This window comes from Larus michahellis, chromosome 5, assembly GCF_964199755.1.
Source record: "Larus michahellis chromosome 5, bLarMic1.1, whole genome shotgun sequence".
NCBI classification, from domain to species: domain Eukaryota; kingdom Metazoa; phylum Chordata; class Aves; order Charadriiformes; family Laridae; genus Larus; species Larus michahellis.
The window spans coordinates 74419046-74446702 of NC_133900.1; the positions used below are offsets into that span (position 1 = coordinate 74419046).

At 38.8% G+C, this 27657-nt stretch overlaps 1 protein-coding gene across 5 annotated transcripts in view; it reads right to left on the reverse strand.

The window, feature by feature from the left end:
* FRYL (FRY like transcription coactivator) overlaps positions 1-27657 on the reverse strand; it is a 145134-nt gene that overhangs the window by 92323 nt on the left and 25154 nt on the right. For all 5 annotated transcript variants that reach the window (XM_074588012.1, XM_074588011.1, XM_074588010.1 and 2 more), the window contains exons 2-3: positions 9036-9235; positions 3553-3606 (exon numbers count right to left, since the gene is read on the reverse strand). In XM_074588012.1, coding sequence (XP_074444113.1) covers positions 3553-3606; positions 9036-9235 — 254 coding nt within the window. The remainder of the gene's footprint in view (positions 1-3552; positions 3607-9035; positions 9236-27657) is intronic.

Below are 27657 nucleotides of genomic sequence, written 5' to 3' on the forward strand. Positions count from 1 at the left end.
TGAAGAGGGGATCTATCACCAACCACAGCAATCCAAAATGCGTTCTGCCTTCAGAATTTACTGTCAAATCCCATACCCCTAATAACCTAAACACTGGGGAAATACATTAATATCTCTTTCTCTAAAAATAACAAGCTCTCTTTCTCTAAAAATAATGATATATTCAATACATTGCACAGTGCGATGTTCATACAGCAACTACACTCACTACAGGACAGGAACCGACTAAGCGAACATTGAAGTTACCCTGTGCTGCTAATGTAAAATGATGCCACAAAGTGCTTCTACTCCTCTGCCCTCCTTCTGAACTGATGGGTTTATTAGCAGAAGAAAAAGAAGAAAGTTGCATTATAAGCCTTACTAAACCTTTTCCTTAGATTTTCCTGCAAGTTCACACAGTATATTAATACTGCTACCATTCATAAACGCTCCAGCAGTTAGATAACTTACATCGTCTTCCACAGAAACAAGCTGTATCACATGCATTAAAAAAAAATTGTCATCGGGAAAGTGCTAAACCCAGAAACTACTGGCATTATAAAGCATTTTCCTCTTGAAATGAAAAATCAGTTTCACATTATTTATTTCCTGCCAAATTTTGCATCCTTAACATTCTAATGAAAAGGCACTGGAATTATCAGGAAGACAAAAATCTTTGCTCATATTATATAGCTGCTAAGCAGAACGTGAGCTATATGCTCACTCTTTGTATTTAAAATAATTACCTTACTGCTTGGACACTGAATTCAAGATCATCTTATACAAAAATTATATGAAAACACTTTTATATTAGCATTAAGTTACGCCTAGGTTGAAAGCCGCAATCCAGACAAAGAGAGATCCTGTAATGCCCAAGAGGCCAGGGCTGCACTAGTCATCACGACGATACTTATATTCCTTGGAATGAAACAGCAAAGCGTGCTCCAGTCTTAAAGGCCGTAACGCGTCCCTAATTGCTGCAGTTCACACACCCAACAGTACATTGACAGGTAAGGAGAGAGAGATGCAAAATTATAGTAAGATGCTAGAGCCCAAACTCCAGCTATAGCCAAAATCCTGAAAACATTGTTCAAGTTGTGCCTAACCGTGAACAAGCCTGAACCCCAGACACACATCTGCTTTCAGGCACTGAGATGGCCAAGATATGCTTCTGTGTGATCACAAAGTTTTGGTCTTTTAGGACAAGAGTAGGAAATTGCCGACTATGATTCCTACAACAAACAAAAGAAGAAAAAGACACACTATTTCAGTTTCAAGCTGTACAAGCAAAAATATTTTAAGAAATGCAATACATGCTCTATAAAAAAAAAAAAATCCTCTCCAGTAGCTTCTTGATGCGCTGGGAATGATAAAGGGAAAGCACTGGTACTAAAATTTTTAAAAGTTTAGAAGTGTATCAACATAAAAATTCCCTTCTCATTTTCCAAAGTTACATCTCTTTTAGCTAAATTTACATTTTTGTTCCAATTAAAACCTCAACGACAAATAAAAGAATTGTACTATTTGAAAATGAGAAACTATTGATTTTGCACACTCGGATCTAATAGCAGCCTTCTATGGTCTGGCTATGCTTCCAACAGAAGCCTATAATCCCATCAAACAGCTATTTTACTTTTTCGTGATAGGGACAGGCAACACGCCTTCCTCCTCCATCCCTCTTCTCGTCACTTACTGAGCTGAGAGAATGTGTGTTAACTACAGACCTTCTTACTCCCAGAGTCCCTCTTGCGTTTCAATCACTTTCCTTTTATTCCCACAGTAGAACACTTACTAGCTCAGACACCGTATCAGGACAGCTAAAGGCACTTTTCAGACTTGAACTCCTAACTCCGTAAAAATCTCTGGGTGAACAAGGTTGGCCAGCAGCAGCCCTAGCTTCTCTGCTGGATGCTGGGCTGTGCACTCTGGACCTTCCTCTCTCCCCTACTTTGCCAGCGTGTTTTTACTCTGCAATCTTCTGCACTGCTGGAGAATTGATCTTAATGTGGGTTTCATACACCCAGCAATGAACAGAGAGAAGCAATCTTAATTCTGCCAAACAGCGTTCAAAATTTCCTATCAAAATTCACAATCCCCGTCACCACAAGGGAGCCGTTCTGCTCTGACTCTCTAAAGCACTTATTCAGTAGCATTAAAATTCAGATCTCGATGAACCCAAAGTAGATTAAAATAACAAAAGAACAACGTAAGAACTCACACACACACATATATATACACAATCAAAACGAATTAAAGTACTAAGTTTTCAAGAAAGGTAGCTTCTATATTACAAGATTTCAAAAGTTATATGCTTTGGCTTTTTATTTTTCTTCACACAGCATGTTTTTAGAACCTATACGTAGTTTAATACATGACTACTAGTGATTTATAAAAAACATCCTTAACTGCGGAAAAATGTGGCACTAGGAGGTGGGGATGGAGTTACTATAAAAATTAGTAATCTTACTGATTTACAGATTTCCTTAGATTATCCCTATCTGCATGTTATTTAGCTTTTGGTCAGCTTTAAAACAAAATACTGCAGCTACAAAAGAATTTATGCCCTATCCCCCTCTCACTCATCTTCCTTCCTTATGGGTAAACTTTCATTTAGGAGATAATGGCCTTACAGCAGGTTAGATTAGAAAGTATTAAAGGACTGCGTGAGGGTTTTGGTGGTGGTTTTGTTTTTGTTTTTCTTTGGGAAAAAAAAAAAGATACATGCTATTATTTGTTTCTCTTTTGGGAGGAGGGAAGAGAGGTTCACAGATAGCTATTAATTGAAAAGTAGGGGCAGATCCACAGATTTCACTGCAATGTCTAATACCTATATCCGAGGAGTAATGGAAAGCATGAAACAAAAATCCAGTTACAGAAGATATGGACAGAACATTAAACTTCATACAGTAAGATGCAATTCAGTAACAATTAAGAACAGGAACAGGCAATCAACGCGGCTTCATCTGAATGCTGCCTCTCCATTGCAAGGAAATAGTTATGAGACAAAAACATGCCTCTACTATGAAAGAATTAGAAATAAAGAAAATAAACATGAAAAAATTGAGCAAAGAGTTATTCCATGTACAGTTCACTTACAGTAAAGAATAGCTTCACGGTGTGACTACACACTCAGCAAAGGACTAAGTAACATTTGGAATCTACCTTATGCCTTCTGCCATAGAATCAAAATGCCATCAGTAAAAGCCACGTTACCGAAATTAACACTATTTGCTTATAAAAGCAGAACCCCTGAAACAGTAAGTGATATAGGCTGAGGCTACACAGAACTTATCGACAGGAAGAGAAATAAATTAAGTCTTTTTCTCCCCTACCATATTGCAGCATCTTTCCTCCAGCAACTTTCACTGCCACCTTCAAATAATTATTCTAGTAGTTTCTTACTGTCATATTCTACAATGGAAAATAAAGTCTAACTAACATTCAAGATCTAAATCTTCTGAGGCTGATTCAGATGTGGATGTTCCAAGTCATTCCAACAGTGGAACTACTATTCTGCAAAAACAGAGGCGACGTTAAACCAATAAAAACTGCCTTCAATTACATGCCTCCTACCTGATCAAACTGAAGATCTTCACCTCTTTGAAGAGATCTGGACAAGAGCTTTTCCTGTAAAAAAAAATAAAAAGAAACATGAATTTCACAATGCAATTGACTGCTATCAAAGATATATTCCTTCTTTCTCAGCTATATTACAGAACAAGTAAATAACTTTTAATGTGAATATTTGCATTATTTCTCAGCTAGAACCATTTCTGAAGATGCGAAGTGTACTCACAAAATAGAAGAATACAGATCAAAAATTAACTTGGTGGCTTAATAGTTACAGCGTTAAAGACTGACAAACAGAAAATGTCAAACGCCTCTCCCAAATGGCCAGGCCTACAGCAGCGTGCTCGACACAGATAGCTGGCGGTGGGTGCCGAGTCTCACTTAGAAGGAAAACCATTCCCATCTGAATTAACAAGCATATTCACGTTCATATAAGGCAGTTATTGTAGGCTACAAGAATGAATTTTAAAATGCCTTCACAGAGGCAGAGACAATTGTTTGATGCATTTCCAATCTGCACTTTCCCTCAACTGCTATGAAAAATAGCTAGAAAACATAGTCCAGGAAAAGAAGAATGTCAATAACAGCTTGTTTTACATTTGAAATAACTTTGTTAGGTACAGAAAAGATGCAATAATACTAGGATTTTATTATTACAATATTTCATTGCTACCAGTACCATAAGACATAGTGCTCTGTTAAAAGCAAAATTAAATTATACTCCTGACAAAATAATTTAGTGAGAATTAAAGTATTAAAAAAACAAAACACTTATGAACTGTAGTAATAATGTAATCGTAATTCTTCCTAGTGGCTGTGGAGTGTACCAAATTATACAGGTACAAGAAATACAATTTTTATAGTCTCTTGCTAGGGTATACAGGAAAGTTAAAAAAAAAAAAAAAAAGAGAAGGCTGAATAAATAAATAAATAAATAAATAAATAAAAGGCTAAGTCCCATGTACTGGCTCTGACGGTCAATGATTTACAGTAAGCCGAGTGCCACAATAACAACTCTAAGGGCAAGCTACTAAACAGCAAGATATATAAGGATGCGATTAGCATTTCTTTTTACTTAAAGAAATGTTGAACTGCTTTTCACTTTATTATAAACGAATCAAAACAAGGAAAGTAGAAAAAATACCCAAGGTAAGGAGTTAATAGCTCACATTAGATTGCAGTAAGCAAACAAAGAGATTTTATGGAGGGAGGGTAAGACAAGTAGTAAGCTGGAAGAGCTGTGAACTTGCCTGGTCTGGGATGTAAAAGGAGGTGTCAGCAATACCGATAACCAGGTACTGCTCTCAAAAAGTTGTGCCTCAGTTAACACAAAGTTTAGGAAGAGACAACACCCATGCCAGGGTGTTGACAAAAGTTTAATAAGTCAACATTGCTTGGCGTTTAACCCTTGCAATGCTGCAACAGATGGGCTGTATGTTGAACAGATAGAAACCGGGATTGCATGTACCAAGTACAAGATTCCAAATGGCAGCTTATTTTTGCTTGTCCTAATTGTAATCTTGAAAATACGACACATTTTCTGGTATTTTCTGCTATGACTGCAGCTGTATTCAGTGTTCAAAAGGCCATAATCTCCGGCAACTATTATAACCTTTGAAAAGTTGAATTCAACATTGCCCAGGCAAACAACATTTGCCTACTCTGAAAGTAGAACTGGAAATAACACAGGTATCAACTCAGAAGTCAGGCCATTTTCACTTTCTATAACCAAAGAAACCCAGAAATTGTCTAAGGAAATAGTCATTTATGTACACTTCCAGTATGCCTAAATAAAAAAAATATTTTAAAAAGAAGGTAGTTTCATTAAAATGCATTTAATGTTCTGAAATAGTTGTGGTTGTTCATCAATTGATGTATTAGCCAATGTTCTTTCACTGTGTATTCAAAAGCAAGGGGGAAAATGTTTCAGATACTGGCAAATGAACACTTTTTTGAATCTTACAGATTCATATAATTTTACATGTTGAGTCTGGTCAAAATACTGTTATGAGAACTGACATTTTGTAGCAAATAGTAAAAGCTCCAGAGAGCACTTGCAAATGAGAATTCACTTTTAACCAGAATTCCTCCCTCCCTTTTTTTTTTTTTAATAAGGAAACGTCTACTGTAGGTGAATTTCTGTTATCTGTACTATGCTTCTAGATAAACTGCACAAATAATTGTAATCTTATCTATAAAGCAAAAACACGAGAAATGTTCCACCCAATATAAACATCGTAATATTGCTAAATAAGCTGAAGGAAAATAACTAAAAACCTATTTCCCAAGAAGATGGAGAAGTGACTTTCATGTAAGAAGATGGTAAAAGTCAGGTTCCTTACGTTTCCTTATGATACAAGGCCCTGACATGCCACGTTTCCATCATGGTACTACAACACTGTTATACAGGTGAACAAAAACTGGGTTTTTACTATACCCATTGCACATATCTAAAACCAGAAATACCTAAAGAAAAGAATGGTAAAAAAGCAAAGAGAAGTGAAATAATCTGTGAGTGTTTAGATGAAGAAGTTTAAATCCATGTCAATAGATAGCAAACTATTTTAAGACAGTTCTGAAAGTTTAGCTTTTTCCCCCCCATAATCTATACTAATTGACACACTTCTGTACATCAAATGTAAGATTTTTGTAGCAGAAATAATGAAGACCTTACAAGTTCATAATCCTCTCTATTATTTTTCCTCAGCATTAAAGATCTTAACTGCTAAAAGGTAAATATCACTGTAGTTAATGTAGCACTGACCAAACGTGACATAACCAAGTAATACTCTTTAACCCAGTCAGAGGTTTATCAAGGCCCTTTAATTATCTTCTAACTCTGCTTTGTCATGGCCCCAGTCATCTCACGTGACTTTCAAAAATCTATCCAACAGCATAAAGTAAAGGTCTGGAAACTTTCACTGAATTAATAATTTAAGATTTATTTTCCTGGCTTCCTGAAGTTCAGAGAGAGATGGAAATAACAGATCTACATTTATCTTTCACAAATGAAATGAAAAAGAAAAAAAAGAAAAAACGACAACCTATTGAATTAACGAAAGAGCAGTTTGCATCCGTTGTGTAAAGCAGAAATGTCAACATATGGGAGGCAGCAGAAATCAGGATGTAGTCAGACGTGCGTGTGCTGTGCAAACAACTGCACCCTTGGAAAAAGGTACCACCCGTTGGCCCCTCTCCAGCATTCACCACCACCCTCCTCTGGTGGCCAGCACACCTCGGCAGGGTGGCTCGGATGAGCACACAGCAAAATTAGCCTACTTGTTTCAGTCCTCTAAGCTGTAAGTAAGAAAGCAGAGGAGCGATGCTGCCTTGCCTCCTGCAGCCCAGGCGCTGGGCAGCGCCTGCATCCTTGCCCTGGCATCAGGCCAGCGTGCGAGAAACACCGCACTGAAGAAACGCTAAAATTTACAAACTTTGGGCAAGTTTTTGAAAGCACTTAGGCAAGATTTGCAAAAGCACACAGTCCTCGTCTGAGCAATGTTTAGTATTTCCACGATGGAATAAAATCGCTGGTGCTGGCAACGGGCTTAAATACTCTCGCCAGTTTTAACTTAAACATGAGACTGATCTACAACTTACCTAGTTAATAGCTTGGTAACATGGTGGCACCATGTTAAACTCTCTGCTTAAATTCTAACCATCTATATTTACAAGCAGCCTGACAAAACATGAGGTAACTGAGTTTATCACTTATCTTTTTCACTGATATAGTTTGTTTCACATTTGGGGAAGGCTGGTATCATGACTCACGGCCACCCTTGCTCAGCTGAGGAAGAGTATTTTAAGCTACAATAAATTGTGTCTGAGCCCTTTTTCCTTTAAAACTATATACTACTAGAGAAGACTTAAAAGAATTGTTTTTAAAAAAGTGTTTTAATTTAATTTACACACTAAAAAGATGATCTTCCTGTGGTTATGCTTGCTACCTGAACCATTTATTTTTAAGCATTTGCTGATAAGGTCTTCCTGTAACTTTGGGAACTGTGGTATTAAAATTCTGCAAGCAGAGATCTCTTAATTAAATCAGTGAAAGGAAACTACTTCTTTGCTCACTGAGTATCATTCACAGCCAGAGAAACTATTTAGTTACTTCTTAAAATCACAAGCCAGTCACTTCTAAATGAAACCCATACATCTAGCCAAAATGGTACCGTCCCCTACCCCCAGGTGCTGTCTTGATCTGAAGTTACTTGTTTTAAAAAATAAAATTTTATTTTTTAATTATTTTTTGCTCCCCTACTGGCATGTTCATCTTCAAGTTTTAAAAAGTGTCTAGCTCCTAACTTTAATTGGTCTGGCTCCAAATTCTCTCCACCAGCTTCACCCAACAGCCTAGCTTCATCTAACACATTAAAGATTTACGTAACACTGTATTCTCCACATTATTATTTGTAGCCAAGCGATTCCACAAAATCACATCACACTAAAACGATAAAGGGCTTTCCTCCCTTCCATTAGAGCCTTTTCTCCAATCTCAGTCAGTGCCTTTCCTGTGCCCTTTCAGACTTTTATCTTTCTTTTTAAATGTCATACACTAGAACTGAATATTCAGTATTTATATCAAATACTACATACAAAAATAAAATCATTTCAGTAAATCCTTTCATTGCGACACCTAAGGATGCCCTTCGACCTCTTTGTGTTACATAGGCTCAAGGTTGTTTCACTTTTCCACAGCTTTTGGCACTTCTTTTAAATTGCCGGTTTCCTATGCAGTCATTCCTCCCCACCAATATAAAATAAGGAATGCTGGCTGTATGTGTAAATTTTTATTTGATTGCATTAAAAAACATTTTGTTTAAATGAATTCAACTTGGCAGACAGAACTGTTAAAGACCTTCACAAATGACTACTCCAGTAATATTTATATATAAAATGTATGCCCTGGGTAGGTGCGTATAAAGAAATGTTTCCTTTTCCTCTGTCTTTGATCCACAGTCTGGATCACCAACACAATTTTGCATTTTGCCTAATCTGCAAAATATGCCGAGGACTATGTTCTTCCGGTTGTTAGCATCATTATTTGGGAAAACAAACCCAATATATCTTTTCTTGAAATATATTGTCGCAGCATTATTCCAAAGAAACATCAACAGGAAACACACTTCACAGTGTTAATGAAGAAACATTTTTTGTTGTCGCTATTTCCTCTTGTAACTTTACAGAACTTATGAATACTAAGAGGTCTTGTTTCCAGTAAGTTTGTAACTGGAACTCTTGTAACTTTACAGAACTTACGAATACTAAGAGGTCTTGTTTCCAGTAACCACCGCGTAACGGAAGACAACAAAACAGACGAGGCAGCAACCCTGTTTGCAGAAGCCTATTTATTCTTGAAGTAATCCCTTTGAAAAGTCAACAGTATCTGGGCATGTGTTTTTCAGTAATTATACATACGATAAATCAGCCTATTTTAGAAAAAAAGCAGGACCATTTCAAGGGATACTATGAAAAAAAGGACTCACCAAAGGTTCAGCCATTACAACTTCGATTTTCTTTTCAGCTTGAACAGCAAATTCAGCGAAGAGGCTTTTGATGACATACTCGCCAGGTTTGACATCTGGATCAATAGTAATGTTAGACATGATGATGCCTCTCTTTTCCCAGGTGGAAACAACGCTTGGAGAAACTCTGCGTTTATTTACTCTGCTGGGTGGTGTGGAGGCTATAGGGGGAAAAGAAAAGAAAAAAAAAAAAAGAAAAAGAAAGAGCTATAAAGCAGAGCTTCGAAACACAGTGCCTGTCACTTCTTTACTTTCCCGTCTACCACACGGATGTATTCACACAGTAAATTCTGTAAACCAGCAGGAGGAAATAACTAGCTATATCATCCAACAAGATTTTATTTTTTTTAATTAAGTGGGAAATTCCACTTAAGTTGCATAGAAGAGTTGCATAGTAAACGCTTTTCTTATTGACAAAATGCAAAACTGTCTTAAGCTGTCTCAACCTTAACCCCATTCTGAATACAACTGTACGATGATCATGATAAAGATTTCAGCTTTTAATATCTGGTATCTTCAGTTCAAGTGTGATTAAAAAATCAAAAGGTTCAAATTTAAGGGTTATCTCCCTACATTGTGAGAGGCATCTGCTTGATTCAGTTTTTATAAATCATCCATGAAGTCCAAGTTTCTACTTGGTGCCCAAATATCTTCAAGAGAAATACTTCCTTGGCCCCTCTGGGCGCTTTCTGTCAGTAAGCTGATTTTCCTGACAAGAACACAAACATTTTCTAGACATGTCGTGCTAACTGTTTTTTTCCACTCTCTAGTCACAAATCTGAAAGACTTGTTCCTCATCAGAAATATTAATTAATCCATCAATATAAATAACACTGGATATATTAGCCTCCCTCTCTAAGGATTAGTGCCTTCACCTTTATTCTGAAATTGTCATATACTAAATTTACATAAATTTATCAACGTTTAATGTTTTTTTTCTCCCTAAGCACTGAAAAACATTTCTTTATTATCACAGCTGCCACACAATGTGAATCACAGTACCAAAATTCTGATATCAAAACTCATTCACGCATAAGTTTAACACACACATAACAATTACAGTAAATAATTACAATTCTTGTCTTGCACACTATAAATCAAAATAACTATTGACATCTCTAATGATGGCCCAGATCTACCCAGAAAGGTCTCACATTTCTCTAGCATATTCCATGACTGCAGATGTTATTTTTTTTAATTGATACTAGGAACTGATCTTAAGAATTCTTACCTACTGATTGTATTACATACTGTGATTTGTTCAGGTAAGCTTCTTTAAGGCTTTGTGTAGTTTAATTGTGAGGAGATGCACTCGGTCAATTTTCATGAACTTGCAATTTTTTTGTGTGTTTTCAACTTGTACTTGTCCAATTCCTATTAGCTAAATATTATCCACAATTTTTACTCAAACATTTTTTCAGTGTTCAACTCATTCATGAAAATACTGGTTGCCACGGAGACCAAACCTTCGGTACTTCACTTCGCATCTTCCCAAGTTTGAGTCTCAGCCATTCATAATTTCATCTACCAGTTCAGAAAGTTACGTTTTATGCAATGCAGACTTCCTCAACTTCCACTGAAAATAATCATTTATCAAACTCATTAGTGAAGTCAGCAATTCAGCAGGAGTGAAAAAAGAATGGTCACGACTACCTCAGCCTCTAATCAAAAAGGTTACCTTGCAGAATCACAGAATCTTCATGGTTGGAAAGGACCCTTAAGATCATCGAGTCCAATCAACGAACCTACACTCTCTGTCACTAGAGCATGCCCTGAAGTGCCACATCTAGACGTTTCTTAAATACCTCTAGGGATGGTGACTCAACCACCTCCCTGGGCAGGCTGTTCCAGTGCCTGACCGCTCTTGCAGTAAAGTAATTCTTCCTAATATCTAATCTAAACCTCCCCTGCCACAACTTCAGACCATTTCCTCTGGTCCTGTCATTATTCACCTGGGAGAAGAGGCCAACACCCACCTCTCTCCAACCTCCTTCCAGGTAGTTGTAGAGGGCAATGAGGTCTCCCCTCAGCCTCCTCCAAGCTAAACATGCCCAGCTCCCTCAGCCTCTCCTCATATGACCTGGTCTCCAGACCCCTCACCAGCCTGGTAGCTCTCCTCTGGACATGCTCCAGCACTTCAATGTCCCTCTTGTACAGCGGGGCCCAGAACTGAACACGGTACTCGAGGTGAGGCCTCACCAGTGCCGAGTAGGTTGTGAGTACTACATATGACCTGTGGTTTTACCCCCTAAGCATTATTTGTACAAACTTGCTGTTTAGTTGGAGTAATGCATATTTTTTCCTGTACATAAATTGCAGTATGCCGGCTTTGAGGCTGGAAGGACTTGCCAAGGTCACAGAGCTCAGTTCCCAGCAAACAGAGGCAACACCAGAACAACATGCAAGCACACCGCATGCCATAAAGCATTTCTGAACATCCTCTAACACTTTGATCTAACACTTTGATCTCCGTAACATGGGTCCTAAAAGCCACAGAAGAGCGTGTGCCACGTGCAGGCAATGGGAGATCAAAGACACTGCCATGTTCTAGATGCCTACGGTGGAAGTTTGCTAGATGAAAGTACACAAAGGTGTTCGGAAACAGACCAAAGTGCACGCTGCAAAGAAAGGCGACAACCCAGAATACCTGACTTGAAAGAAAAATTCTTCCTTATCCCATATCTGATGGTTGGCTTGTCCCCTCAGTACAGAAGCATAAATGTGTCAAGCACTTTAAAAATATTTTGTTTCTTTACAATGTCTACATTCTCCAGCATCTGTGCTCTTGTCATTCCTAAACTCCAATGTTTCCAAAGGCAGCCCAGGAAATGAGAGAGATGCATTATGCATCAAGAATGAGAGCACAAAGGTTTGAGGAGAGAAGAGGTGAAAAGAAGAAATGTATCCTTTCTAGACATAGCTGGTAACAAACAGAAACACCAAGTGTAAGACTGACAAAACAGAAAATGGTGCAACACAGATTTTGAACAACTCTCCTTTCATCTCCATCTGCAGATGAACAAAATGAAAAAGTCAAGTACCCAAGGGCTCCTAACAGATACCACACATTTCTAGATAAACGGTTGTTTCTATCCTAAATAGAAGAGTTTTTAAGAAAGCTAAAGCTTTGTTCTACTTAACAGACAAACTGGACTCTATTCTTTTAAATCATATATTGAAGTTAACAGACTGGAAAGAAATGAGAAGCTTAAGTCTCCTTTTCATAGAATCATAGAATTGCCTAAGTTGGAAGGGACCTTTCAGATCATCGAGTCCAAACACCTACCTAACACTGACAAAATCACCACTAAACCATGTCTCTAAGCACTATGTCTACCCATCTTTTAAATACCTCCAGGGATGGTGACTCAACCACTTCCCTGCGCAGCCTGTTCCAATGCTTGACAACCCTTTCAGCATAAAATTTTTTCCTAATATCCAATCTAAACCTCCCCTGGTGCAACTTGAGGCCATTTCCTCTTGTCTTATTGCCTGTTACTTGGGAGAAGAGACCGACCCCCACCTGGCTACACCCTCCTTTCAGGGAGCTGTAGAGAGCGATAAGGTCTCCCCTCAGCCTCCTTTTCTCCAGGCTGAACACCCCCAGCTCCCTCACCCGCTCCTCACAAGGCTTGTGCTCCAGACCCCTCACCAGCTTCGTTGCCCTTCTCTGGACTCGCTCCAGCACCTCAGTGTCTTTTTTGTAGTGAGGGGGTGAACATCATTAGCTGTGTCGGGTCAGAAGACATTTAGCAAAGCAGCTGCTTTGGCTCCTTCTAGACTTGCCTACTGGAGTATGCCACAATCCCCACATTATCAGGACTGAGGACTAAGGGAACATGCCACAGCTCTGGTCCAGCCCACGCTCCTGAAAAATGAGAAGCTGGTACTCAACCAGCTCCTGTCTCTCCATAGGGAAACTGAGAAGGACTAACATGCTCCTTAACCCAGAACTACATCTAGATTTGCTTTATGTAGACAGGTCTTAATAGTGTGTTTACATAATACGTTTCTGTCTCCAGTTTTCAAAAGATCACCTTCAAAAGCCCCTGTCATTTCAGAATCGGGAAAACATTGAGAGCTCATCATCTTCAAAGTACTGTTTACTTTGCATGAGTAAACTAATCCTCAGTAAGAGATCATCTTAGTATGTTAACTTTAAAAGCTACAAAACAGCTTCTCTCACTAAGGATGAAACCCCAAGGCAGTTTAGGCTGATCTAAACCCAGGCAGTACTGCAAGCAAATCCTCCTCCCAGGCTCATGCGACAACACAGGAAATCAACTCAAAACAAGTAAACTGGACAAAACCCCTAACCCCGACGAGAAAAAAAGAAGCAACTGGACTACAACCAGACCAGCGTTGCAGAAATTATGGTGCAGAGGGCACGACCACGAAGCCAGAGGAACATGGTACCAGGACAGCCTTACAGCAACCCACAATGTCACGAACCCCACTCCTCGGCTACAATTTCCCGCAGCCCCCTTCGGATGGCATCAGCCGCAGCACTGTCAAAGGCCAGCTCTCTCCTTCCTTGTGCCATCCTCCTCCTGTGCAAGCAAACATGCGCGTGCAGCTGTGTAGCGAAATGAACTGGAAAAGCAGTATATGTATTATTTTTATTTTCCCCGGGTTAATTTTGACACAATCAGTTGTCCAATTTGCTCACCACATGACCGCACATACGCTTGCGCCAGCGCAAAGAGGAGAGTCAATGCAGGGCCACCATTTGCCTTTCTACTCTTCCAGCAGCAAAGCAGAGTTCAGGCTATCCTACAGACATACACGTTACTGATCTCTGTGTTCACGTGCACAGACTCTTCAGTTGGTAATAAACCTCCCCCACCAAAAAAGGGGGAAAATGTCAAACTGAAGCAATTATAAATGGTGCCATGAGAGGATTACAAATATCTTAGTTTTGCTGAAACACCAGCATATTCAATAGGCAGAGTAAATGACTAGGATGTACTTTCATCTATGAACTTGATGAGGACTCTAATTCATGACAGCATTAATGGTTCACATTAATGAATCTTGCCTTGTATATGACAATGTTTGTGGTTTTATTTGCTCTGTAAAACCAGTAAGTTAGTTAAACACACACAGAAAAAAAAAAAACACATAGGAAGGAAAAAGGGGAGGGAGCTTGACTGAGTTTAATAAAAAGATATATAGTAGTTCCTTAAAGAAAAGTCAAAATCTATTACCACGCTTCTTAACTAGGTCAAAAAACATTATTATCTGGTATAATTATGTTCAGTGGGATTTATTTACTCATGAACTTGCAATCGATAACACTGTAAGAAGGGTCTATGTGGATTTAAAATAGCACGTTTAATGGAAAAAAAAAATCTCATTACAGGACAGGATTAAGTAATTTCTTTCTGCCATTCCTTGCCATCAAAGCATAAGCCATTCCCTGCTCTCAGCTGCCAGAGAAAATTTAAGTTTCAAACACTGTTTTGAAGCTTCAAAACATGGACCATTCTACAGAACTTCAGATGAAATCTGGAACCAAAAATCATACCACTTGCAACAGTTGAAAAACAAAAAACTACTTTCACAAATCGCTTGAAAACACTGAATGTTATTCACTTGAAACAATATCCTGTTTGTTTGCTCTGATGCGAGCTGGCACTACGTGGGAAATCTGGGAGCAAGTGCCGTAGGAAATCTCTGTTAAACAGTATTGTTTGGTTGCTAAGGCCACACCAAATTGTTTGGATAGTTTCAAGGAACAGTGAAACAATACAAAGGATAATTAGACAGACAACATACTCCTGGGTCAAAAAGCAACACGCCCTGATGTATGCTAAATGAGAAACAAAGTTGTTTCACGCTAAATACAAGTGTCCAGAAGTAGGAAAGGTTACTTAATACCCAAGTTGGTATTAAAGAATGCTATTTTTATCATCCTGCTTCTCTCTGTGAAGCCCAAACGCATCAAGTATTTCAGGATGTAAGCAGTGTCCTATTTACCAACAAGGTAACTCAGGATTCAAACACACAGAGCAGGTACCAAAAGGTAACAAGTGCACCCCAGCCCGTGACAGTCTGAGAGTGCATTTTACTCCATGGCTAATACGAAATGATGATTTTTTACCTTTCATAGAATGGTTTTGGTACTAGTTTACACTTAGCCAAGTGCTGACACTTAATATGTGCTTTAAATAGTACTTCCTAAGTTTTTCATGTCTTTTCCTTTAACTGAAATTTGCTTTCAGTTGCTGCTGTTTCTCAGGAAGTTGGAACGGTCAGACTGAAGCAAAACTTCCATCAGGTACCTCCCCCTCTCTTGAGATACCTGAAAATACATCTAGAATTACTTTATGGTTTTCTAAATAAGGTATCCAACTATAAAACAAGGATACTCAACACACTTCTGAGAGGGCCTCCATAGTTTTCATCAAGCAGATCATATTCTTGGTTGCTATTTTTATGTTCATTGCTAAGGCAGTAAATCACTTTACACAGCTCACATTTAATGATTAAGCTTTTTATTATTATTTTTAAAGCACACATAATATCACAGGTACTTTAAGTTTCCTGCGATATTTGTTGAAGAATAGCATTTGTATGTCTCACTGACAACGAAAAAATTCCCAAAGATTGAAAATATTTTAATTAAACTCGTCTTCTAATCTGATAAACATCTAGAACATTTCATCCTACCTCACAGAAGTGATATTAATATACACAGAAACGTGTCTGTAACAATTGTTATGAGTGCTTCATAGCAACAAATCTTTAGTTATTTTACCAAAGGAATCATTATTTTTTCTCCTAATAAGGAAGTCAATGCTCAAAAGAGATGGCAATCTATCCAGTATCATCCAACCAAATTATGAGCAGAGCCAAAACGTTATATCTTGGTTTCCTGTGTCCCAGACCAGCAGCCTGTTTTCTACAGCAGACAGCGTCTTCAATAATCTTATCATTAGTTGACAATTCTACAATTTGTGTAGACCATCAGGTTTCTATTGTTTCCAAAATCTCCTTACATCAGTGAACTATAACTCATGATTTGAATAACAACAATAATATCATCTCCAATAACAGAGGCACATGCCAAATCTTAGCCCCCAGTCCACCGACAAATATAAAGAAAGAGCCATTCTTCACTCAAGTCCCTTGGATTTGCTTTCAGAGTAGCGACGGGAGGATGCAGTTGCCGTTCGTTTATCCAGCCAGTTCACCTGGGTTGCCAACGCATGTGACAGCACAGCAGACCAGCGAGGTCTGCTTCACTGGGTTTTGCCCGAACTATGCACCGCTACTGATGGTGCATGGAGCCTGCCCGTCGTTGGGTGTGTTCCTGCCTCACTAGCTCTAGCTGCACTGAATGCCAGCTGCTCATGCACAGCCAGCACTGCTGCACGTGGGCTCCGGCTGGTTCCTTGGTTTGCCAGCAGCAGGCAAGTGCTGGAGTCAGCAGCCTTTGCAGAGATGGTGGATGCTTCTGCATTATACTGCATTTATCCAGATTTTTCCATTTATTTCATGAACGCTCATTTACCAGCAAAACGTTACTCATTTTAAACTGTGCTAATGGGTTGCAATAAAAGAGAAGAAATTGAAAACTTGTCAAATATATTTATGTACTTACTTTAACCACTTCCAGTTACACATAAATGCTATTCCAATTTTTTCAGTGATGTATATTACTCTTAATAACTTAGATGGACTAAGATAGCATAAGGTTCTGCTAGATGCCATTTTTTGAGGCATTCTTAGGATGTGCTTAAAAAAAAGTACCTAATAAAAATATCATTCTTGATACTGGTATGAAAACCTGAAAGTGAAGGGCGAGGCATAGCAGCCTCCTGATACCACAGTCATGTCACTTTACAAGATAACCTAAATGTGAATAAAATCCACAGCTGTTACCAGTGAAATTATATATCTATTGAGAGCCACTAACCACACAAATTTTCATAGATCATGTTACCTAGATATTCCTTTGCTTTATGTAATATACACCCACTGACTGGTAACACCACAAATAGAAATACAGTGATTGAAAATCAGTCCAAATACATTAGAATATAAATGACCGAGAAAAAAAAAAATTCTGCTCTTTCTCACGTATCTCTTGTATCTTAGTCTGGATACGTAGTTCCTGAGGAAGAAACATCCTATTATTTTCAATGCAGACTACACAACTGATTCATTCCGTGACATGGGGTATGGCATTCTCCTTTCTCTGAGCTGGCAGTATACAGAGAACTATCTTTGGGAAATGTTTAACAAAGATCATGACTCCACATGTCCAATTGCACTACATGAACAGGCAAAGAAGAACCAGTATCTCATTAACAAGCCACATGGACTAAGGGCCCAGATCACAAATTCTTACTCAGCCCTCTCTCTTTCACTGATTTTATGGGAATTTTACGAAAAGAATTAAATAACTTGCAGTAGTAGCTGGTACTCCAGTCATGCATTTATGAAACGTCACATTAATAAGATGGATTACCCACCTGTGAAGTAGAAACAGGCTTTAGAATTGGCTTAGTTCCGTGGCATGGTTCAGCGTAATGTTTGTAAAGCCAAGTCAAACCTTTCAGTGAGAGGAAGTTGTATGTGTATTGATAACTTCCCCTCCATGTCTAAATCAGAACTTACATTTTACTTCTTCAGTAGAAACACTTCCCTATTGAAAATTTATCTAAGGAGCTTCAGATATGTTTACATTACATTTAAGCCAAACTCTGGAATAAAGAAACATAAATGAATGCTGCGTCAATAAACAGAAGATTATTTCAAGTAGCTAACTCAGCAGATGGCTAAAATGCGAAGGATGCCCTGGAAGGCAATACAGAAATGACAGGGTTTTGAGTGCATTGTGGGAACTGGTACTATGAAAACTGAGCTTTCATTTGAACTCAAAAAAAACCCATAGAACAAAATCCTCACTGAAATCTTCTGAAGCTTTATCATACGAATAATTTTTTCTACCCCCAGATATGACCATCCTTTCTTTACAGAAAGTTGACTGAACTTGGAGACCAGCTGCCAATTTGTCTAGTTACAGGTACTCACATGAAGCTTGTTTTCTGCTTTCAAAGCCTCTGGAAACACCAGCAAGAAATTTAATTCTAGCTTTCACCAGAATGCAGACTCTTCTACTAGCAACCAGTAATAGAAATATTGCTTCAGGTCAACACAAAGACACTGCAGAAATTCTAAGGCATAAAATTTTCATCTGGCAGTATCTAGTTTTCTGGGTATCTGGGCCAAATTACAGTTCCTTAGCAGATACAGTCTTGCTGCTACTGATGATCCTCAAATCTGAAGTTCTGCCTTACAACTATGTAGTTTTGTCCTTCCAAAAAATCAGTAGCCTTTTTCCCCCACTGCTGTTAATATCTCTGACAATTTCATTCATAAACTGTAATTTTTAAATTTTCATTTGGCATAATGCTTTCTAGAAATCTGACCAGTCAGTCTCCTGCAAGGGCAAAAGCAAGAGAGAAATATGTTTCAGTAATATTGCTTCAAACCTAAAAGTGATGGTTTTTGTTATTTTAAAAAAAAATAATCAATTTAATCTTAGAAGAAAATTTGTCCTCCGTCTCTTCCACACCTATAAATATGAGAAGTCAGTCCCCTGCATCTCAAACTCAGACAAGCCCTTGAAGGGTCTCTCTCCCCCTTCTAAACTTCCCATCACCAAAATCTTCTGGAGACTTTTTGCTATTTTCTCTGCCACGTAGCACCTTTCCCCCTTTTTCACACTAATATTCAGACACTCCTTGAGGAATTCTTGTGAAGAGAACAAGAAATTCTTCTTGCCTAGCTGCTTTAATGACTGAGCAAATTCTAACCAGCAAATATTCCAGTCCCTGTATGGGACTTCATATCTTGCAGTCTCTTCCCTACTTTGAGAAGTCTCAAAATAAAATAGGTATATTATTTCTCCCATGAAACTCTAAAACAGACAGAAAGATAAAACAGATTACAGAGGTAAAATCAAGAAAATTATTTTTAAACACTTCTTTTGCCTAAACTCAGATACATGAGAAGGCAGAAACCAGGCTATGAATTTTCCCAAGTAAATCCTACTGGCTTTACCACTTCTTAAAGAAGGACTATGCTAGACATTCCTCTTAACCTTTATACATAGGTGAGAAGTAGCAACCCTGCAAAACCTTCTTTCTAAACCTCCCTCATCTGTGAAAAGCAGCACCACTACTAAATTGCAAAATACCTCTCCAAGCTGGAGAGGGACTTTTTACAAGGGCACGTAGTGAGAGGACGAGGGGTAATGGCTTCAAACTGGAAGAGGGTAGACTTAGATTAGATATCGGGGAGAAATTTTTCACTCTGAGAGTGGTGAAGCACTGGAACAGGTTTTCCAGAGAAACTGTGGCTGCCCCATCCCTGGAGGTGTTCAAGGCCAGGCTGGATGGGGCTTTGAGCAGCCTGGTCTAGTGGGAGGTGTCCCTGGCCGTGGCAGGGGTTTAGAACTAGATGATATTTAAGGTCCCCTCCAACCCAAACCATTCTATGAGTCTATGAAACCCTTTGGTACACTCCTAGTCTAAACTGACTCTATGATATTAAGTGTTTATCCCTGAGCAAAGCTTTTTTTGGGGTAAAATAAAAAAGAAAAAAAATCACAACAATCCTTGAAAACTGTTAGCAACACATTATCCTCATACTGTACATAGAGAACCTGCTTCTCTGCAGAATTGTGACCGAACAGGACAAACAACAGCCACGTGTGTCACGTACAATCACCTAAATCAGATAGGTAGGTATTTTATATCTATGTAAGGTAGAAAACACAAATAGTTTTATTAATTAAATTTACTGGTTGGAAAAGAGGTCAGATCTGACATTCAGGACATCCAGGGCAACCAGTGAGAACCAGACTATTAGTCACTGCTGGGCTCACTCTGTCCACTGAGAACGTCAGATGAGAGCAGCAAAGGCTGCTACAAGCTACAGTCTCAAAGACGTTTGCTGAAGGTGACCTGACCTCTCATACTATGCAATTCTAACTTACTTAGTACGGGATGGCAGGGCAGAACGCCCTATCTATGGGGAAGGTAACTACCTTTGCAACCAAGAAATTTAAAATTAAATTTAAAAAAAAAATCACTAAGGTGTATGTAAGACCAATTTCACATATTTAAATTTTTAAAAAATCCTTAACAACATAACAGCTGGGACTTAGATGTGAAATAATGGCTGAAACTGCTATGAGCATTTGCAAGAAGAAGTACAACTCATTATGTGAACCACTTTACAGAGCCTTTTATGGTAGAACACGCATGTAGATTATTATCAGACAGGAAAAAAAAAGAGGAAATTAAAAAATAATTTTGATAGCACAAAATGCCAAAAGACCAAACCATACACACTGGAAAACAATGTGATAAGGCACAAAAATTGGAGGGGGAAGAGGAAATCAGTTTGAACTCAATTGTCTCAAGTCCTGCCCAGTCATTCTTGATTATGGCACGCTGTCAGGAAATCCTGACCATTAAAGTGTCAGACCATTAAAAATGTAGTTTATGTAATTCTTTTTCTAGAACAACTGCCAGAATAGAAAACCTCTTCAGATAAACCATTTTAATTAAAAATTGTATTTTGTATTTCACAGAAACCTACACTTAGAAAGACATAAGATTTATTTCACAGCATACTTCCAAACGGCTAATATATTTAACATGCTTTGCTTCACTGTCAGAAAGCTGTTCCCATGCTAGAGTAGTTTAAAAGAATATAAAGGCTAAGTCTCTTTCATTTGTCCATAATCTAGAACACAATCCACCACCTAAGGAAGTAGGATAATGGCAGTAATGTAAAGGTTCAGGGCTGTAAATTAAATTCCCAATGGTAATTTTCAGAAATGCTTCTACTGTCCTGAAGTTCTATACAATTGTAGCTTTCAACTAAAATTAAAGCTGCACATATAATAAAGCAAGTTAGACTTAAAATACTAATTTCTGCTGGAAAACAGTTCTGCAATCAAGTTGCGAACTTTTCAAAGAAAACATACCACCCTAAGCACGTATCTGTTATCTTCTGTTTTCTTTCACAGTAGACTTATTGTGAAGACTTAACACAACCTTACTGTCAAAATACTTCTGCACAGCACCAGCAAAGGTTGCTGTGTTGTCAAGTAACACAGGTATCTCAGTTCCCTTCAAACCACTGAACTATAACAACTATAACAACTGAGTACATAAACCTGCCAAGTTTTACTCATTTACAAATTTTGTATTCCCTCAAAAGAGTAACCACATAAGCGTAAGAAAACCTTAACTTGTGTCTTTACCTCCTATACCACAATGTTAGGGTTCTACAGCATGGTAAGTCATACCTTCAGTAAAGATGCAAACACAGAAGCAATTCTATTCCAGTATGATTAAACTGGGGGGGGAAGCTCATACCACTAATACTAATTTCAAAGAGCAGCATCTGATGCCTACTTTTTACTCGAAATTATTACTGCAACAGGAGTAAGGAGTAAAGATGACAATTTCCTTTTGAACATGAAGAGCAGGAATAGAGTAGCGTAACTTTGGCTTGTTCTGTTAGTTCTTCTGATCCACCTGCCCTAAGGAAATGTAAACCAAGCCACCACTGTGTCTGAGCTAGTTGTATTCCCCGGCTTTCAGGGAGACCTGTAAGCTCAAGCTTACCACCATACCAGTGAGGGCTATCACGCTTTTTAGATAGTACTGCGCATTCACATAATAGTTGAGAGCCCATAACTTGTAAAAGCACCACACATCTTTCCTTCAGTTCTAACTCCCGGAGTCAGAAGGACAACTGGAAGGAGCTATGTCTAGCAAATCTGGCATCAATTCCAATGATTCGTGCCATCAACTCTTCCTCTAAACGTGACCAGTTACGACTTTCTCTGACAATGTAAAAGCTAAAAACATTGACACCATCCCATGGCTCGCTGCTGGATTCTCAACCTGGCTGCAGCATTTATCCAAACTTCACCACCCAGAAATAAGGTATCCATTCCAGCCTAGCAGGTATTCATAATCCTATCCCCTGTATCAATGTTTTCCAGTATTTTGCCATTAGCAGACTTTTCCCCCCCCCGGCCCCGCATCCAAAGGGGATGCAGATTCCTACTGAGCTAATTTAAGCTTGCTAGGGGCAGTTTGGTTTCCCTCCATTCCCTCTCTCGGCTGATGAACTGCAGTTTGAGCCACTGAAGGACAGTCAATTTCTCAAGTGATTGGTAAGTCTGCAGCTAAACTTGCTCGCACACTTTCTCCCCCGTGCCTTTTCTGTTTAGTATGGAAAGCGTGCCCTCCTCAGCCCATGGGGGGTGGGGGGGAAGCAGGGCAGAGAACAAAACATTTACTGCTAACAGAGAAATCCATTTTTTTCTTCCTGGGCTATCAAATTGAAGGCTGCACCAGGCTGGAAATGCACTGATGCTCTGAATCCTACGTTAAGCATGAGCTAACAAAGGCAATAAAATTATATCAATGCTTAGCTAAGTGATGTTAAATTAGAAAGCATAAGGGAAATGCAGGCAGCAGTGGGAAAATACATTAGTCAGGCCTGGGGTCTAGAAGAGTAGAAAAAGAAGGAAAGAGAATTATATTTACTGGCATTTATTCCAGATTTCCATGTATGCTGTTCTACAAGTTAAGGAAGCACACATTTCCACAGCCACTTGAGGGTGAACTTACTCTGAATAAAGACTTCATTTTTATGGTACACTATGTGAAGTGGAAAAAAAAAAAAAAAAAAGCACAAACTAAACCCTATATCTAAAACTTTAAGAAATAGTACCTAAAAACCCCAAAACTAAGGCAAGGATATAACATCAAAAGAATACAAACACACTCATATATGGGCTGCACAGATAACTTAATTCTATCGCTTGTCACTGCAAACTTATCATCTAGGATGCGGTTTTGTTTCCTTTTAATATATTAACAGATACATATACACCACACAAAAAATGCATCAAGTAACAAGGTTAAAGTGAACATAAGCATGACTTTGTTAACCACCAAACAGAAAAGGAAACATAAATACCTTCTCTCATCTTTCCTAATCCACATTTCTCTGGAAAAACAAAACTCCACATCCTCAGTTTGAAGAATTAAGAATATAAAAAGCCCTGTTGATGCACTGTACTGAAAGGAAAAACAATGACAAAATGCTCAACAGTTTTATGCTTGATATTCCAAAAAGATAGTGACAGAAGCCAGCAGCTTTTGCAAAGAGTTCTCTTGCCGAGCACAACGCAAGGTAGTTTGTTTAAACGCCCCTCCCACTGCCTGTGAGAAGAGGGCAATTCCAGCACCCAGTAGAAAGAGGAAAAGACTTTTCCTCATTATGCTCATTATGCTCATTATCCTCAATTATCCTCATTAATGTCAAACTGATACCTTTCCTGAGTAAATGCAGAAAGTAATGAATACTGGCAGCTTTGCTGTAAAAAGCTATTTTGGAAAAAGACTCTGGAGCATCAGTTATAAAGTAACCAATAACTTCAAATCATGTAACATTAAAAAAACCACAAAATCTATTTTTAAAAATCTATAAAGAAACCAATTTAATTTATTTTAATATGCTCCATATAAGCATATTAAGATTTCAGATGAAAAAATGTATCTACAAGTTAAATCTCAAAAACATTACATTAGCCCAGACTGCGTCCATTTAAAGAGCATTTTCACATCTTTGTAAGTAACTGCCCAGTGAAGTACTCAGAAATATTATAAGAGGTATGGTTTGAAAAGCAGTTAGATGTACACACAAGGATTAAAAAAAGAGAATAAACAAACAAATGCGTTTGGGCATTGGAATATGCTCAAGCATACACAAATCAGGGTTAGAATAAGTCTCACGTATTAAGTATCAATTTCAGGAAAGAGCAACTGTTCTACGTTCTGATTCTGTCGGTTTTGCCTAGTAATCCTCCATATGAACACAGGAGCTGAAAAGGGAAACAAACCTCTGAAGACTAACTCAAATCTGTCACATTTAACACAAATATGCCAAGGAAGGAAAAAAAAAAATAAATCTTACAATAAGTCTGCTGAGGAGTCAAAATAAAACTAAAAAAAACTTTTTTTTTTTTTTTTTTTGCACATCTAGGTAACCACCTACATTTAATTGTAAGGAAAAAAAATAATCACATCTGAACATATTCTCTAAAGTGTTCTGCCCTGCACTGAGGGGAACAGCTCGTCTGAAAATTTGACTCTGATGGGTTTCAGTTCCCAGCACAACTAACCGAAGAGTAAAAGCACATAGGAGAGGTTGATTCTTTTTCAACTAGAGCATGTATTTCCTTGTGACGGCACACACATATGTTACAACACTGTTGTAAATTCTGGTTTTAAATTAGCTATAGTTGTCTGGTTTCTTGTTTACCAAATGTCCTCTTCTGAGCCAAGTCCTTTCATTCCCCAAACTCTACAGAAAAACACTAACATCAAATGCTGAGTTGGTGATGGTCTGGGATGTCTATTTTCATTTTTTCTTGGGGAAAAAAAGTTTGATGAATATGAAAATTAGCAAATATCTAGAAGGTTCACGACTGGTCACTATTTCATTTTTCCAAATTTGTTTTGCTTCTATGGTTAGTGTGGGAACTGTATTTTGAGGCTTCTCAGCACTTTTTAAGACTTTAACAGCATGAGTTAGCGCTGAGTTCACATGAAGCCCTAGTTAACCATATTTTTTTTCAAGTAAGCATGGGACACTTGTATTTCTAACCAGACCTTCTGAAGAAATTTATCTATGCTAGCTGCAAATAAAAGTAAACTAAACTAGCAAGAATCTGAAGTTGTGCAACTCCTTAGAAAAACAGATGACAGCCTTCAGGGCCTTAAGTCTTCAGAGAAAGTGCAAGGGCACAGCACAAACCTGGTGAAAACCCTCACGTAGCAGGCAGACAGAGCCAGCGCTTGAATTGGACCTCTGGAAGAAGACAATACTAAGTGCCATGCAGTGCTACTCTTAGCTCCCATAAACACACCGAGCTTTCAGAGTTAACAGCTTCTTTGTCATTTCCAGGGGAGGAGGCTAGTCACATCTGAAATAAAAATATGCTATCCTATGCTTGTTCACAGAACTCCAAAATACATGGCTAAATTGGTCATTTAAAAGATTTGAGCTGTATGTACTGGAATTCAGAGGAAAAAGAAAAAGCTTTTTTTCTCTTACCTTCCTCAACTTTCATTTTAGCTTTTTATCTGATTCTAATTTACTTCGGAAAGTAGTTTGCTTTCTCCACAATAAGAGCCTTTATCTGGCTTCAATATGTTCTTCTAAGCTTTAAAAAGCACTGTAACCGAGAGGCTCAGACTGGTATGAGCGGGAAGGTCTGGCTATGGAGGCACTGGGGGAAGTGGGGCTCTCAGCATGGCCTGCGTGAACGGCACCTGGTGAGGAGGTCATGGAGACCTCCAGCACTTCTAACTGCAGTTTCACACCCACACCTGCAGACAAAGAACCACAGTGGCTCGGAACGACTCACAGAGGTGGGACAGGATACAGACACTGATCATTGTCAGCTCCAAAAACACATATCCAAATGCTGGCAACTGAAGAGGAACTCAGGAAATGAGGAGAATGTGGCACCTGGCATCCTTACCTCCCATACCATGGCCATGGATTCCAGACCTAACAGCTAGACACAAGCATTGTGGTGCCTTTTTTGCTGGACAGACACCCTGAATACCCCTGTTCTGGTGCCCAGCTGCTGGATGGACCTTTTGGACACATGTTCTGGGGCTCAACAAACTGTGAGAGTGAATGAAAACTTTTTCCCCCCCCTCAGGTCTTATTTTAAATAACATATCCTTTTTTCTCTCTTATATAAGGTCTCACATTTACATCTGCTACATGGTTTATACGATGTTGCAACAGTATTTCCTACACTGTTTTCTGATAAAAATTAAATAGTAGGATTCATATTTTTGCAGGAGGACACAGAAAATACCCATCATCTATCAGTAAAGTAACAGACACTTGCCTACTCAATGAATTGTAGTAAAATCTGCTCTGAAGTCTTCCATGCTGATGGACAGGTATAAAAATAAGTTCATACATAAAACCATATTTTAAAGAGAGCAGCCTGTAAGGAGGTAGGACAACGGTATCACAGCTACATTCAAAACTGTAATTATTTGAATACTACCAGGTTTTGAGGCTCGAAAAGTAACTAAGGATCTGACTGTATGTACTAACACCAACTATGACTGGGCCATTAATGACACGAGCAGGATTTGGGTGGTATTTAGAAGACTACACAGTTCACCACAAATATAAAAACAAGGAAAGAAGAAATATATTGGAAGTAAGATATGAAACTATTAAGATTCTGCTTTAAAAATTCTCTAACGTCCAGCCCTCTTCAGGAACAGAGGATAAAATTTCAAAGTAGCTGGCATCATAAAAAAGCTGATGCATAATCCATAACGGTCCTTACTACTGCTACGTGAAGAAAAAAAGTAAGGTCACTTAGCTTACCAACCAGCATTAGCACAGACAGCTAGCCAGTGCTACCATGTCCCAAGCTGCAATATATAAATATACTGGTAGCATTATTTTGAAAACAGATCAATATTTGCTTCATTCTTGCTCAGGTATATTATTACCAAAATTGTTTTTATGCATTGCCCAACTATCCCCTCTCAAGCCTGAAAATCTCAGCTTCTCTGGTCAAGGTTTTAGATCATGAACTTCTTCAGTATACCAAGGTTACACACACAAAATCTGTACATATTCCAAGAAACCATTACCTCATTAATCACTCTACAGCAATAAAGCACAGATTACCAACTGAACTGAGGGGGACGGAAGCAGTCCGGCTGCGGTGGGACCGTGCAGCTCAGTCAGGGTGAGGGCCTCAAAGGAGGGAGCGCTCTGGTGCCGACACCTGGAAGGAGACCAAATGCAAACCACGACACGATAACGAGCTCTGGCCTCTGCCGAGTTACACTCTCAGCCAGTGACCTAGAAATTTGAGTTTCACATCCAGCGCTCATCGCTCATCTTTTCCCCTGATGATGTGGTATTTGAGTTTGTATGGTCACGTACTGACAGCACCATAAAGCACCAAGCTGTTTTAATCACGCTATAAAATTTCCCTTCTGAGCGGACTAAGTTTGCTAGACCCGCAGAAGAACGAGACTGCAGATGGAGAGCAGGAGGCAGTCAGACCAGCAATGCACCGCTACTCCACAGACACAACTCAAGGGGGGAGCACTGTTCAATCTCCAGAAATATGTTATCAATACCCTGCTAAAGCAGCTGCACTTGGCGAGAAGCACAGGACAAGAAAACAGAGAAATCTATAAGGTTGGGTTTTTTCCCTAATTGTAGATGCTGATGAAAAATTGCGACCCTTCACAAGCCTCTGCCACACCTCCACGGAGTCACAATGCTGACTGCACACGAGCAAACATCTTCCAGTTAACAAGACAGACCAATACATTTAAAGGTTAGAAATATCCCGTCCCCCTCTCACAAGACTTTGTTAGGTAAGACACGTGCAAAGCATGCACACGTTACAGTGCCATTAACTCGGAATTTTAACTCAGGCCTAGCCTACAGCTTCTGGGTAACACTCCCAGTC